General features: G+C 34.6%; 1 protein-coding gene across 1 annotated transcript; it reads left to right on the top strand.

The window, feature by feature from the left end:
• The first annotated feature begins 3,996 nt into the window (after positions 1-3,996).
• LOC133791851 (uncharacterized) lies at positions 3,997-4,578 on the top strand. Its single transcript, XM_062229760.1, has one exon. The coding sequence runs from the start codon at positions 3,997-3,999 to the stop codon at positions 4,576-4,578; it is 582 nt and encodes a 193-aa protein (XP_062085744.1).
• Positions 4,579-16,505: the final 11,927 nt, after the last annotated feature.

The raw sequence follows: 16,505 nt of genomic DNA, 5'->3' as shown, positions 1-16,505 counted from the left end.
CGATTGATGAACCTGATGGATTAGGGATTACGGAAGAACAGGAGTTTGATGTTCGATCTTTGAATGAAGGCTCGGAGAAGGACCACGATCTTGACATGCGCCACGATACAGCGAACTGGGCTGCAGAAGTCGAAGAGCAATCCTTCCAGGACTCAGCTAAGGAAACTTGGGCTAAGTTTCGTGAATCGATTCCCTCTTATGGTGGAACGAAGCTTCACTACTCAGAACCATATCAGAAGGATGGCCAGATTGTTGCGAAATTGGATATGGAGGAAATTGAAGTAATAGCTTCATTATGGAAATCTGCGATAATATGTGTTGTAATTGGGGCTAATCCTCCTCTGGCAGTGTTTGAGGGTTTTGTGAAAAGGATTTAGGGTAAACTTGGAATTGTGAGTGTTGCCCGAATGAATGCTGGATTTACTATGGTGAAATTCAGAGATGAGGCAAAAAGGGATCTATTTTTAGAATCAGGGGTTGTGCACTTTGATAGGAAACCTGATGTTCTCCGGCCTTGGACCACTGATGTTGAGTCTCTGAAATCCATCAAACCTGTTCCAATATGGATTAGGCTGCCAGATCTTGGGTTGCAATATTGGGGAGTGAACTGTCTGAGTGCTCTTGTTAGAACAATAGGAAAACCCATTATGATTGACAAAATTACTCAGAATCGTTCTATGATTAAATTTGCTAGAGTCTTAGTTGAGATGGAGATTGCTGATACACTTCCGAAATTCATTAGCTATTTTAATGAGAAAGGGAAAATTGCGAAACAGATTATTGATTATGAATGGCTGCCAACAAAGTGCTCAAATTGTAAGAAATTGGGTCACTCAGTTTCTTCTTGTAAATTTGTTTCTGAAGCCGTTTGGAGGAAGAAAGAGGCGAAGCAAATGGAAGGAAATACTGGTAGTTTAAGTACAGAACAAGAAGTGGTAGAGAAGGTAGATGGCCAAAATGGGAATAGATCTGAACTTATTCTGAATGTTAGCTCATCTGATGCTGGTTTAAATCATCCTTCTAGCTCCTCTCAGTTAGCTGAAGGCCAGGTTTCTCATATTCCAGTAGAGGATAACTGGATTTCTCCGAAAACAACAAGGGTCAAGAGAAATGGAGTTCAGATTCCTGTTAAACAAGCCATAAACCAATTTAGTGTTCTCCAGAAAGGTCAGAAACCAGCAATTACAATCCCAATCAAATCAAATACTCATGGATTGCATCAACATAATGAGTTGGAATGTTAGAGGGATGAATAAGGTGAATAAATAGAAGATCATTCTGGATGCGTGTAGGCTGAATAAAGTTGGGCTTGGGGCTCTTCTTGAAACAAAAATCAGGGGAGTTAAGCTGAAAGATGTTATTAACACTATGTTTTATGGTTGGGAGTTTTACAGTAGTAAAATTGTGGAAGGTAGAATCTTAGTGATTTGGAATGCTAAAATGGTGCAGCTGAAAGTGTTACAAGAAAGTGATCAGCTATTACATTGTCAAGTTAGGTTGCATAATCAGAATTTTTTCTGTATTACTTTTGTTTATGGTTCTAATAATTTGGAAATGAGGAGGTCCTTATGGATGGATTTGGAGCACTTGTCTTGGCCTAGTAAAGCTTGGATGGTTCTTGGGGATTTCAATGCTGTTTTTAATCCTAATGACAGAATGGGTGGTCGTCCAATCACATTGAAAGAAATGGAGGATGCTAGAAAATGGCTAGAGCTTGGTTTGGTGGAAGAAATGAAGACCATGGGTCCGTTTTTCACTTGGTCTAGTAATCAAGAAGGTGGGGCTCGTATCTTTTCTAAGTTGGATAGGGTGTTTGTTAATGAGTCTTGGCTGGATGATCATCCTTTAGCTTCGGCTGGGGTTCAGTGGGAGATTGGTTCAGATCACGCTATGATTTTGATAAAGCAGCTGCCAGCTATAAGGGTGGGGGTGCAACCTTTTCGTTTTTACAATATGTGGATTGCTCACCCTCAATTTAGAGAAGTTGCTCTTAATAACTGGAGACAACCTCTGAGATTTTCTGGAAGGGGTTTAGATCAAATTAGCTGGAAGTTACTTCAGCTCAAGCATACCCTGAAGAAATTTAACTGGAAGATTATGGGGGATGTTTCGTGTAATTATGAGAGAAGCAAACTAGATTATCAACAAGCTCACTCTAAATGTCTTGATGATCCGTCCAATAGAGTGCTTTGCAATGAAGATCGGGTAGCTTATCTTGAGTTTAAGAGGCATGAGAAGTTATATGCTAGCTATCTTTATCAAAAGAGTAAAGTTGATTAGTTAAGGTTTGGGGATTCCAATTCCTCATTCTTTCATGCCAGTCTAAAGAAAAGAAAGTTAGCTAATAGGATTGTTTCATTTGTTTCGGCTGAAGGAAAAATTGTGGATGATTATGATAAAGTTACTGCCCATTTTCTGGATCATTTCAAAAGTTTTCTGGGCACAGAAAGTATAGCTTCAGGGGTTATTGATACTCAAGCTATCTGTTATGAGCAGTGAGGACCAGCTGTGTTTGATCAAACCATTTACTGTCAAGGAGGTTAAAACAGCTATGTTTAGCATCCATTCTCTCAAAAGTCCGTGTCCGGATAGGTTTGGGGCTGGCTTCTTTAAAGCTTTATGGAAGGATATCGGTATGGAAATTGCTTGGGCTGTTCTTGATTTTTTTGAGACAGCTAGCATTCCTCACTCTTTGAACAATACTTTATTATCTCTAATTCCGAAAGTTGATCAACCGGTTAATGCTTCTGAGTTTAGGCCTATTGCTTGTTGCAATACTTTATATAAATGCATTTCCAAAATGTTATGTAATAGGCTTAAACTTGTGCTTCCTGCTGTGATAAGCCAGAATCAATGGGCTTTTATTAAGAATCGCTTTCTTGCCCATATGTTCTTATTCTTCAAGATTTGCTTAAAGGTTATAATAGGAGAAATATTTCTCCTCGATGCCTTATGAAGATTGATATAAGCAAAGCTTATGACTCAATTGACTGGAATTTTTTGGAAAATCTTCTTAATGCTTTGTGCTTTCCGAAGAGGTTTATTAGATGGATTATGGTTTGTCTCAGGGGTTCTTCTTATTCCTTGGTGTTGAATGGTAGTATTCAAGGGCGGTTTCAAGGTGCTTGAGGTCTTAAACAAGGAGACCCTATCTCGCCTTTATTATTTGTTATGGTGATGGATTACCTTACTAGATTGTTGTTAAAGACTTCTACGGAGAAAGAGTTCAAGTTTCATCCCTTATGTAAATCTTTAAAGCTGTTTCATCTTTGTTTCGTTGATGACCTTCTTTTGTTTTGCAAAGCTAGCCAGAATTCAGTCAGACTTATTCAGCAGGAATTTTCTGTGTTTACTAATACTTCGGGTCTCTCTATTAATAAATCCAAATCCAGAATTTACATAGGTGGGTTTGATGCAGGGGAGAAAGATAGATTGCTTCGGGAATGTTGTCTGTTAGAAGGGCAGTTTCCCATGAATTATTTGGGAGTTCCCTTGAGACCGACCAAATGGAGGGCTAGTGACTGCGAAATTCTTATTGATAAAATGAGAGCTCGACTGAAAGGGTGGTCTAGTCGTCACTTATCATATGCTGACCGGGTTCAACTAATAAATTCAGTTTTGTTGGGGATTCGGTCCTATTGGATGAATATTTTCATTTTACCTCAAAAAGTTGTGAAAGAAATTGATAGTCTGTGTATGAAGTTCCTTTGGGGTGAGAAGGATAATAGAAGTAAAATTCATAGGATCTCTTGGGAGCATGTCTGCAGACCTAAATGCTTTGGAGGGTTGGGGTTCAAGGATAGCTCTTCTTGGAACAAAGTTGTGATGGCTAAGTACATTTGGGCAATCTCTTCCAAGCAGGATGTGTTATGGGTTAAATGGGTTAACTGTGTTTATCTAAAGGGTGATTCAATTAGGGAGTATCAGTTAAAGTAGGATACCAGTTGGTATTAGAGGAGAATCATTAAATTGAGTCAGCTCTGGTCTGGTTCTGAGATGAATGCTGCGGTTAGGAATGGAAAAATCCATTTGGGCACTCTGTACTCGATAGTGTTTCTTGGTGAGCTGGTGCAGTATGTTAAGGCTGTCTGGTGTAGACTCTTGGCTCCAAAGCACAGTTTCATTCTTTGGCTTGCTGTGAACCATAAATTGCTTACCAGAGACTGGTTGCAGTCCTGTCATATTCATCTCTTTTCAATTAGCTGCCCAGTTTGTGGTCAAGAGGATGAGAATCATACTCATTTATTTTTTGATTGTGTCTTCTCCAGAAAAATTCTTCTTGCTGTCCAGGGTTGGCTGAGAGGTTTATCTTGGTCGGTTCAGTTTAGGAATTGGATCCAGTGGCTGTCTTTGCCTCGGGCTGGCTGGCTTTCGATGATACTTCATGCAACATGTGCAGCGGCTGTGTATCATATATGGCTGAATAGGAACCATTGTTGGCTTGATAATTTCTGCTTACCAGTGTACAAGATTGACCATTTGATTAGATACTCTATCAAAGCTAGAGTGTTGAATTTAGTTGGCAGTAAATGTACTTATAGAGAAAAGCAGATGCTTAAGTTTGTTAGGAATCTGTAATTGGTGTATTGTTTTTGGCTGAGGTGGGTTGTATCCTTCTTCTGTTTTGTTTGTAATTGTTAGTTGATCAATATATTTTTTCTTTTGATAATTTTTTTTTTTATCTTAGAACCTACTTCACTACGGATGAATATCTAATATATTCAAACTACTCTAACAATAGTTTTGTAAATATAAAAAAAAAAAAAAAAAAGTAGTAATTATTACTCACCTTCAAAATTAATCTTCAACAATTTCAACACACCTCAAATTCAAACAAATATTTCCTACAATAAAAGTATAAACATTAGTAAATATATGGTAATTGAATTGATCCTAAAATAATATAATTAACAAAAATATACTTTAAAAAAATCATTACGTAAAATATATAAAAAATTATGTAAGAAATAATATTATAATATAAAATATTATGTAAATAACATTATTATAATATAAAATAATATAAAAAATACCCTAAAACTGAAATATATATTTAAAAAAATCAAGTTTTAGTGATCAATACATGTTTTGAACAATGAAAATGCCATCTAATCCTATATAAACTTTCAAAAATGTTAGAATTTTTTTTGAAAATAACCCTATAAACATACATTGAAATCCCATTAAACTCACTCAATATTTTTTCATTTTTGCCATAAAACTTCAAAATAAACGAATATTAAGTATATTGACATGATTTAATATGCAAGTAAATGAAAAAAAAAAACTAAAATAGTAAAAATGAGACTTACTCACGACTGGGGACGAAGGTGGAGCCGTGCGATCGAGACTCTGCCAAATGAAAAGTGAGGGGAGAAGTAGGGTCTCGGGGTGTTTTTACTGACGGGGAGGGGTTTTCTCCGCGGTTTTGACTATATAACCGCAGAGAAAACCCTTACACTTTTCTCTGCGGGAGAAAAATCCCCACTTCAAACTTTTTACTGCATTTTTTTTAAATCGTAATAGAATAGGGTGCGAGTATTAAATATAATATTTTAGACTCATTCAAACTTTTTCTCTGCGCTTTTTCTTTAAGGTCGAAAAAAACCCGGAGAGAAAGTCTATATTTGTAGTAGTGTATAATTATAGTATATACTATCATATATAATGGTCAGAATTAAATTATAACTATCGAGATGCTGAAAACACAAGGAGGTGTCTTTTTTTATTTTTTAAGAAATTCTCTTTTGTTTTTTACACAAAATTTTCTTCATACACTATTTAAAGAAATTTTTTGCTCAAAGAAAGAAAACAGAAAAGACGCTCATATTTTTCATGTTTTACGTGTAGATGTGAATCAATAATTTTACCCGCTCTAATTTTTAGTAAATTTTTTACAAAAGTAGCAGTGTAATTTATAAAAAGAAAAGTTTAATTATGGCAATTATGGTTGGGTAAATCTTTTTATTGAAAAATGTGGGAATAACTTTTATTTTAATAAATATGGTATTTTTAGATAGACAAATGACTTTTATATGGGAATTTAGTAAGAAAAAAAAAATTATATGGAATTTTTAATAGACATATGTTTATTACTTCTTCTCTTGTTTGCCCTTTTTTATAACTACCTGCTTCTTTTTTTTTTATTTTTATTTTCTTTTCTTATGTCTTTTTCTTACAGGTTTTTTTTTTTAAGTCTGTCCTTTTTAGTTTTTTTCATACATATTTTTTTAGTTTTTTTTTATTCTTTTTGTCCTTGTGTTATTTTTTCATACAATTTTCTTAATTTCCTTTTTTATATAGAAAATAAAAAATATATCTGTTAATATTTATTTTATTTTTGGAGAAAATAACTGTAACGTCCCAAATTTCTTAATAAGACTTAGGACCTTGATTAGGGGGCCAGGATGACAAATTATGGAATTATGTGATTATATGATATTTATGTGTATCATTATGTGATTATGTGAGTTATATTATAATATGATTTGATATGCATGTTTAGGTGTATTAAATATGCATGTGGGCCCATTTCTGTTTAATTGGGCAATTTTCATAATTTGGTCCGTTTTGGGTATTTATCACATTACCGGGATATTGGGTAATGAGAATAAATATTTAATGATAAATTGGGAGTTAGTGATATCAGGAGGAAATTTTGGGAATTTTGACTATTTTACCTCGGGGGGGCGTTTTTGGAACCCCGAGCATTAGGATTTGCTTGAGGTTACTTAAGCTCGAAGTAACCTATCATAAATAAAAAGAACTCTCTCTCTCTCTCTCTCTCTCTCTCTCCTATTGCCTTTCTAACACCCATCGCATTTTCGAAGGAAACTTGAGTTTTAGGAATCAGATTCAAGCAAGGATCGAGGCATAGCAATTCTAGGGAAGATTAGAAGTTTATTAGTCAGAGGATTTAGTTGGAAAATGACTTAATTAGAGGTAATCCAAGTTTTCAGTTTACATGTTTTTAAGCTTTGAATGGATTTTATGTTTTGATGAGTTTTTGGATGATTTGAGACTTGGGTTTTAATGGTTTTGGATGATTAAGATGTTTGAGAACTTTGATTTTGGGATTTGGATATGTTTGGATAGGTTTTTGGAAGGTTTTAAGTGGGAGAATACGCAGGTTATGGCTGGGTTCATGGTCGGGCCACGACCATATTCTTGGGCGTCGTGGCCCAGGCTTGACGAAGATGGTGAAGTTGGCTAATGGGTAGTTAGGGTCGCGGCGCAAGGTAGGTGCGTCGCGGCTCTAGGCACAGGCAGAGAAGGTGCCCGGCCTCTGTTTGGAGGCGGGGCGTGTCTCAAAGCTGAGGGGGGGGGGGGGGGGCGACGCTTAAGGGCAGTTTTGGCCATTTTGGGTTTTTAATCGTGGGAACTTAACTCTAAGGGCTCAGGATCGATCCTACTACCCAGTGGGGTAGGATTCGACGTCCCGGAGGCTAGGACTTGGTCCGAAAGTATTTATTTACTCATTTTTTTGATGGGGTTTTATATTATGGTTGTGACTGGGTTATCACTAGGGGCTTGGAAACAGGATCGTGCTTAGGGTTGTTTATTGGTAACCTGTGCTTAGACCAAAGGTAAGAAAACTGCACCCAATATGTGATGCATGTGATAATGTGATTATGACATGGCATGAATGTGAAATATGGAATTGATCAGAGCTTGAGTCTCTGTAAATGTGCAGGATTATGATTACGTTTGTGATCATTGAGTAAGCATGCTGAATGCCTTATATTTGGATATTTGACATATGATATATGTCTGACTGCATTGCTTACTTGTGAGTGGCACTAACTCATAAGTCAGAAACGGCAATGGTGTTAGTACTGGTCATGAAATCTTGACTTATCAGTCATGATCGGCAGTAGTACTAAGCACTGGTCGTATGGTATTGGCCTATGAGTCAAGAGCGGCATTAGCGTGTTTAGCGCAGGCTGAAATGATTAGATCTAATCAACATGAGCATTTTGACCGACCCTAAGGTCGAAGAAAACTAAAACGCTTGTCTAGTCTAAAGGCTAGTTACTTAGAGCCAAGGCCAAAAGGCTCAAGTGACTGAAATGTCACATGGCTTAGGGTGCAGAGCCCCAGAGAGAGACTTATTAGTTATCTACCTAGAGAGTGGTTCATTAGTCACCTATCCAGAGATAGACTCATCAGTCATCTATTCAGGGCGCAAGCCCCAGAGATAATTTCATCAGTCATCTACTTAGGGTGCTGGACCCCATAATCATTTATTTGAATTTGCATGCATGCATAAATAGGGTTATTACTGCTAGGCACGCTTATTATGATTTAGTGACATGTTATTATCTGTTTATGAGCATGTTGAGTTTTCTTGTTGAGCCTCGGCTCACGGGTACTATATGGTGCATGTAAAGGTAAAAGAAAGATGGACCATCCTTGAGTTTGCGAGCTTAGGTGACGATGTGTACATATGCGGCTGCTCGACCACCACGGCCGAGGGTTTAAAGAGGAACTAGGGTTAAACCCTATTTTTTCGCTTAGGTCAGCTAGTTGTAAATCTTTTATTGTAATTAACCTTTAATATGTATTTTGGGATCCCAATGTATACAGTAAACGTTTTAGTGAAATGTTGTATCTTTGACCAAATTTTTTAACCCTAAACCGTTAATCACATTTAGTTACACGATTATGGCCAAATGACTCCGTTAGTGAGTTTAGCACTGTTTAAAATGCACAGCGTAACTATCCCTGGATAGTAGGGCATTACAACTGTTGAGGTTTTATGCCCTAATTAAAATCCAAATTCTTTGCAATCTCATTTTATTATCAATAAAAGAATAGAAATCATTTTTTGACTTGGTCAATCACTTTGCTCACGTGCTTTATTTTCATGATTATTTGTTTAATATAAACTACTATTAAATCTCAAGCATATAGCTAATCTTATTTATAGTGATGTAATCACAGTGGAATATAAATATGATTATATGTTCAAAATAAGTTAGTCCTAAGATTAGTCAGTGCACAGGATTTACACTGACTTGCCAATCTACGATATGATCTACTTACACATTACAGTGTTATGTTATTTCCAGAACATTAGCAAAGTAGATAAGATCGGATGTATTTGTTACATCAGATTGGACCGATACTGACAGTTGATAAGATAAGTAAACATGCCGTTGTTATCGTTTCTAGTCATATCATATAGTTGACCATAGGTCAATTCAATCTCAATTATGACTGGTTAGTATTCTAACTGATTGTATTATTTGAGTTCTTTGACTTGTTCGTTACCAGCTTACCTTACGGACTAGCCCATACTTACATCTTGGGAACTCGGTAGTATAATTGAGTGAAAGTGTTAATCATAGATATGAACATCTATAGCTTCTGATGAAGAAGTGAAACGATGGTTTCCTTTTAGTTCGGTTCAAGGTGTTAAATGATAGAGATCTCATTTCAGTAATTAAATTAGTTTACTGAAATATCATTTACAAGGAACTAAGTATTTTAAGTATAAAATACAATGAGGGGTAAAACAGTATTTTAGTCCTATCTTATTGTAGACAGTCTATAGAGGATTGAATGACAATTATGGTCGTAACAATGGATAATTAATAGCCTATCTATATTTGTTATAGAGCGTTCTATGAATTGAAGAGTGCAGTTCCGAGTCTATAGTGGAGTCACGAGGAATTAATAAGTTAGTAAATTTATTTGTTAGATTTATGATAACTTATTGAAGCTTGATTTCATAGGCCCATGGTCCCCGTTGTAACTTGGATAAAATCATCTAGATAGTCTCAATTAATTGATTTAATTATCAATTAGAATTATCAAAGTTGACCAGGTCAATTTTGGATAGTACCACAGAGTTATATAATTTAGAGATGAAAAGAGAAATTAGGGCAGATTTATTAATAAAGATAAATTGGTATCTAGATTAATAAATAAGTTTAAATCAAGGTTCAAATTATAAATAATTAATTTGATGCATGATTTAAATAATTAATTAATTAATTAAATAAATAGAAAATAATACAGGCCTTGATTTTAAGTCTAATGGGCTTATAATTAAATGAGAAATTTCACGGGCCTAAAGCCCATGATAATTTCGACCTAGGGCTTCAAATTGGCTATTATCTTTGTAAAATCCTTTATTGGCTAACTTTAATTTAAACAAAATATTTAAAAGTTATTAAGGAAAATCAATAGCATATCTCCTTATTGATTCATGGTTTAAATATCAAATTGATTCAGCTGATTTTCTAGTGTGAAAATACCTTTTAAGTGTGAATATTTTTTACCTTATTTATCACAAATAATGAATATTTGGTAAAAATATGTATTCCAATTATCTTGAGATTATTTTCAGGGATTATGTTTATTCTGGAATAAAGAAGGTATCGAAAATGAACATGGTCAAAAGAAATGACCATGTTCGTTCTGCCAGACAAAACTGATTACATTGCTGACTCATCAGTTTCCTTTTTCGTTGACACATAATTCATCTGGCTGGCTGATTTCCTAAATCAAAGGAATTCACAAATTGATTTCAAAGATACTAGAAAATGATGGCCTTGGACGATTTCCTTGCCTATAAATATCTTGCCAAGGCCTTTGGAATTTTCATCTCTTCCATTTTTAATTTTTGTAAACATTATGTTATTTTGAAGAGTGTCTTTATTTGTAGAGATTAAGTTTGTTCACCTTAATCTTTGTGAGAGTACTGAGTGTACTTGTGGATATCTATCTAGTCCATTGTAAATAGGTAGTGTCTATTGTGAATGTGTTCATAAGAATCTTCGGGAGAAGATTCTATCTAAGTCTCACTTCGGGAGGAAGCGAGCACTCGCTATTCTTTGAGGGAGTTCAAGAGAATCATCGTTTCATCAAAACTAGATTCGTAGAGAAGAGTACAACACGATTGCGACAATAGTTTAAGAGGGAGTCTTACATTGTTTAAGTCAATGTTTTTGTACACATTGTTTCTTTACTAATTGGTTTATTCTCTGGGCGTGGCCCCGTGGATGTACGTTATCTGAAAAGATTTCTGAACCACGTAAAAATTCTCGTGTGTTGAATTTTTACATGTTTTCGGTTTCTGTTTAAACAGTTGCATAAGTAGTTTGAACAAAATTGAAATCTGTCTAAACATCGTAATCAATATTATGCATTTATTTAAGTTGTTTATTTTAAATCACTTGGTAACATTAAAATATGGAATTTCAATTGGTATTAGAGCAGGTCACTAAACTCTTAGTGAGATCTTGTATTTTTCCGTTTGTTTTGTGCCTGGTGAAATGTCTTTCTTTGCAGAAGGTGGTTCTATAACTCGCCCTCCTTTGCTGAATGATTCCAACTATCCTCCTTTGGAGGGTTAGGATGAGAGCCTTTATTAAATCTCAAGAAGAACATGCGTGCAGATCAATCTTAATCGGTTGGACTCCTCCATCTGAATCAAATGATGTAACAAAGGTAAAATCTGAACTTAACTGGATCGATGCTGAAGATAAATTTTCTAGTTATAACAACAAAGCCTTGCATGCTATCTTTAATGGAGTTGGTGAAGGATACATAAAATTAATATCCTCATATGAATCTGCCAAAGAAGCTTGGGAAATCCTTCAAACTCAATTTGAAGGTACTGCTAACTACGATATTTGAAAATCTTAGAAAGACAGAAACTGAGTCTCTCACAGATTTCTATGAAAGACTGTCGGATATAGCTAATGAATATTTTTCTTTAGGAGAAAAATTGGAAAATAATGTGTTAGTTCGAAAATTTGTTAGAGTGCTTCCTGACAGGTTTCAAACAAAGCTCACAACAATTGAGGAGGCAAAAGATCTTGACACAATGAAAGTAGAGGAGTTGATTGGTTCATTGCGAACGTTTGAACTCAATCAGCAAATTCGTCAAAAGGAAAAACCAAGTGCTCCCATAGAAAAATTAGTTGCTCTCAAATCATCAAAAATGAAAGATTCAGATGAAAATGATGGTGAAGATGAAATGGCCTTGCTGACCAAATTTTTTCAAAAATACATGAAAATGATTGGTAACAAAAAATCCACGTTCAAATCTTCCAAAGGTAACCAATTTTCTAAACCTTTTGACAATAGCAATAAAAGAGGTGTGCAATGCAGTGAATGTGAAGGATTTGGTCATATTCAATTTGAATGTGCCAATACACTGAAGAAAAATAAAAAGGTAATGGCAGCTACTTGGAGTGATCAGGACTCTGAAAGTTGCGATGAAGAAGATAATTCAAACCTTGCCTTAACCTCTTTTGTTTCTGGATTAACTTTGAATTCGCAAGTTAATAAAATGGTTGTTTGTCTGAACAACACAGTTCATGAAGAAAATTCTGAATGTGAATCCAATGAGTCTGAGCTAGATGATGTAACGACCCGAATTTTCAAGACTCAATAATGCGGAAATATAAATGTTTTCATTTAACAAAATGTCTCAAAAACCCATAGAATTTTTTTTTTAAAAAGTCGTATGGCCATACTTAACATTTAGTTACAACACATGTTTTATAAAGATTAGAGTGAGCCTAGTTTAGGAAAATTACACAACATTTCCAAAAATAAAAAGGCTTCCCAAAAGGTCGGTCCACATGTACATTTGCAAGGAAGACTCCAGCGCTCACTGCTCTGCCCTACCCTTGCCCTTACCTACAACATGAAACAACTAGGTAAGCGAAAACGCTTAGTAAGATCAACTTTCAAACAAAGCAGATAGAGAAATAGGGATCCGGACCCTACACGATCAATTTCAAGAACGCTAAAGCGTCCTGGCAAACTTATGGTCATGTCTGATAACCAAGGATAAATTAATTCATATCTAGATAAAAAATTCCTGCAATCAGAAAATCCCAGAACAAGCAGATATATTATATCACAACTATATCTTACCAACAATTATATCCCTGCACTCAGAAAATCCCAGAGCAAGCAGATATATTATATCACAACATAATTCGAGACCAACGCTCGACAATTTCCAACAATTCATGCGTAACGCGCCCTCCAACATAATTGCTAATCTGTAAAAGAGAACCGAGTCCCCACACTAAGATCTAGCCAATAAATATTCTCATCAAGGGTAACTATCGTGTTACCTAGGGCATCGCTACTTATTCAAGAGTGTAATCCAATTTACACGGTTTTACGGAGACTTCTATGTTAATCAGTGGTGCTGGTGAGCAGTTGCCCCTAGGGTGTTCAGCCTCACTCAATCTTGGCAACCCCTAGTATCTCTAGGCACTCTCACTGAATAGCCAATATTCACGGCTGCTACCCGGGAATAACTTATCAGAGCACTTGCTCGGATTCTAACCGTCCAATGATTAAGTAAGCATGAGGGCCCCTAGGTCCCATTATCTTGGCGCCCCTAGGTTTAACCAGCTTATCCTCATCTCATGGCCACTCGTCGCGGTAATGAACCGGACATAAATAAAATCAAGCAGTGTGATGGGGATCAACCGTCTAGGATATGACGGACTTCTACCGTTCATATTTTCTAAATCAGCACTCACTAGACTAACGTCTCTAAGCAACTTTCTATGACAGCCTATATATATGCATGTATCCCTATACTAACATACAAGACAATAATCATTTCATGTTGCAGCCATACAATATAAGTTGACTTACTTGGAGTCCTTAACGCTCAGCAGGTTTTCACCCTCCAATGTTCAGTCCAGTTACGCTTAGCCAATACTGTAGTTATCCATACAGTATACTTGGATTAATTATGGCACTCATAAATCATTATTATTATTTTGGGCAGTTTGGTCATTTTAATAAAAGTCATTTGTAAGGATTTAAAATCCTTATTTGGTTTTAAACCTATTAAGGAAAGTCATGCAAAATATTCGAGACTAAACCCTAAGTCTCGGGGAGACCTATCCTAAGGTCTCGATACCTAGGCTCGGGTATCACAATGGTATTTCCCCACAACCCGCTAAAAATCTTATTCTTTCAAGGTATCGCTATTAACCCGCACTTTCGACTAGTCGGTTAAAATATGTAAGATTTTAGCCGGTATTATATCCAGAAAATACAAATAAATTCCTTAATTATTTTTAAAGAAAATAAACTCTTTAAATTTTCCTTTTAGTTTTCTTAAGGTTTTAATATCTAAAAACCGATTTAAGAAAATTGCCTAATTTGTCTTAATTAGGAAAACCGTTATAAATTTCTCATCTTGACTAATTAATTTTCCAAAAGCAATTAATCAATTTTACTTACTAGAAAAATAATTCATTTAATTATTTTCTCAAAATATAGGGTTTTAAACCCTCTTTTAATTTATTAACTATTAATAAATTAAATTTCTTATTTTTAGAAAGAATAAAAACTCTTTAATAAAAATAATTCATTTAAACTCAAAGGGGTAATTTTAGTGAAAATATGATTTCAAGACTTACCAATTTATATCTTGAAATAAGCAAAATTTTACTTTTTACCTTATGTTCCAAAATCTCAATTTTACACTAAGTGTGAAAAGCCTATTTTTCACATTTTTAACTACATACTTCGTTAGTTCATAACTTGAAATTTACTTACCCAATTGTTACCAAAATTTCCCAATTCCATTTTTGTTATGCCATTTAGGTCTTTGTAAAATCTTAGGTCAAAATGAGCATTTTTTATTGGTGAAATCATTTTCCAACAATGAGGTAAAAATGACCTTATTTTCAAGTCCTTATTTTTTCCAAACTTTGACAGTTAATAAATTCCAAACCGTTCAATATTTTCTTACCAAATTTTACAGTGGACTAATAGGTTATGCCATAAATATGTCCACAAAAGTTTAGAAAAAACTGGGTTCATTTTCCCTATACAGTGGCTGTCCAAACTTGGTTCCGAAAATAAGAATACGAAAAAACAGTTTTTCACCTAAACTTTGAAATAGCATAACTTACTCATTTATAAACATTTTTTAGTGTTTCAAAAGCTCAATTTTATGTACTCAATCTCAAAAACATCACAGTACAATTTAATTTCACAAAAACAATATACAGTGGCTGCTTGACCCCTTGGAAGTCACAGCTCAAAACATGTTTTGTTTTAGGGTATCCTACAAAACCCTTGGGGGTTTTGGTTCCCATTTTCAAAAATCAATACACATGCATCATAAAAATTATTAAACAACTACCATAACCTTATTACATCACCAACAAGAAACTTTAAGCATTAGATATACAAAATAATGCTTAAAACTAAAAACCCTACAACAAAATCATCAAAAGTAAACTTTTTACCTCTTTGGTGTTCTTGCTTAAGGTTTGGACCTTCCTATTAGCTTTGGCTCCTCCAAAACCTTTCAAAAACCCTAACAAAATTCCCCCAATAACATAGTCAATTAGCTATTTGAAACTCTATGCTTAAAACTTTACAAAAGCCTAGATTAGTGAAACTTTACCTTAGGGAAAATATTTCCTAGACCAAGACTTAGCCTCAAAGTTTTCCTTGGTGTTCTTGAGGTTGAATATTGAGAGAACACTTTGAGAGGTCTTCAAAAAAGATGATAGTGAATGAGAGAGGGTGGTGTGGTCGGTTGGGGAGGGATGGAAGAGTTATATATTATCTAATTTACCCTAAAAACACTCAAGTGTTTTACCCACTTGCTTTTATCCCTAACCTTTAATTAAATGGGATTTAAACTCAATTATTATTTTTTTGTTCACACCATTAAAAAGAGTCACATGGTCGGCCACCAATTCACTTTTTTCTATGTTATATATATATATATATTTAATGGTGAACAATTATTTCATAAGAAGAAAAACCCAATTTGACTTTTGACACCTTTTTCACTCTTATTAAGTTTTAACCACCAAACTTAACATTAATTAATTAAATTAAATGTCTCACATTTAATTTAATTAATCACATAATAAAATTTAACCTAAGGTCCATTCATGGAATAAAATTCCCCATTTCGGCAAAATTAGGCATTTAACACAAAATGCCTTAAAATTTCCATTTTATTTTAGGTTTATTATTTTTGACCAAACTTTAACTTTTATGAATGTATTTTATGCCCAAAATATAATTGCCATGATTTTTCGTTTTATTTTCCGAGATTTTTACCCGATCAGGGTTTTTGTGTCGGTCCAGGACCGAAAGTCTTATCTTGACTTTTAAAATCACAAAATTCATATTTTGGCTAGCAATAACTCATGTAATACTTACAAACAAAATATAATATTATTTAAAATAATATTCTTAACCCGGGGAAAAAATCCCGACTCGAGTCGTTTAAAGGTACCCAAAAACGTAGGACGTTACAGATGAGGACTCTTTAAAAGAATCATACAAAGATATGTATGATCAATGGTTAAAGATTTGTTCTGATAATCGCTTAATGGCAAGCAATAACAAATCCTTACAAGAAAAGAATGATGAACTTGAAAATATTGTGAAGAATCTTGAGGATAAAGTTATTGCCAAAGATTGTGAAATCAAGAGAATATCAAATGAAATTAACCACATGGTAAAAGGTGTTAAAATGC

Source organism: Humulus lupulus, chromosome 7 (assembly GCF_963169125.1).
Source record: "Humulus lupulus chromosome 7, drHumLupu1.1, whole genome shotgun sequence".
Taxonomy (NCBI): Eukaryota; Viridiplantae; Streptophyta; class Magnoliopsida; order Rosales; family Cannabaceae; genus Humulus; species Humulus lupulus.
Note: the sequence above shows the minus strand (reverse complement) of the source record. Positions and strands in the feature narration are given on the sequence as shown.

Bases quoted from the DNA above. Each gene is read 5' to 3' on its own strand.
- LOC133791851 (XM_062229760.1), top strand. From the start codon at position 3,997: ATGAATGCTGCGGTTAGGAATGGAAAAATCCATTTGGGCACTCTGTAC.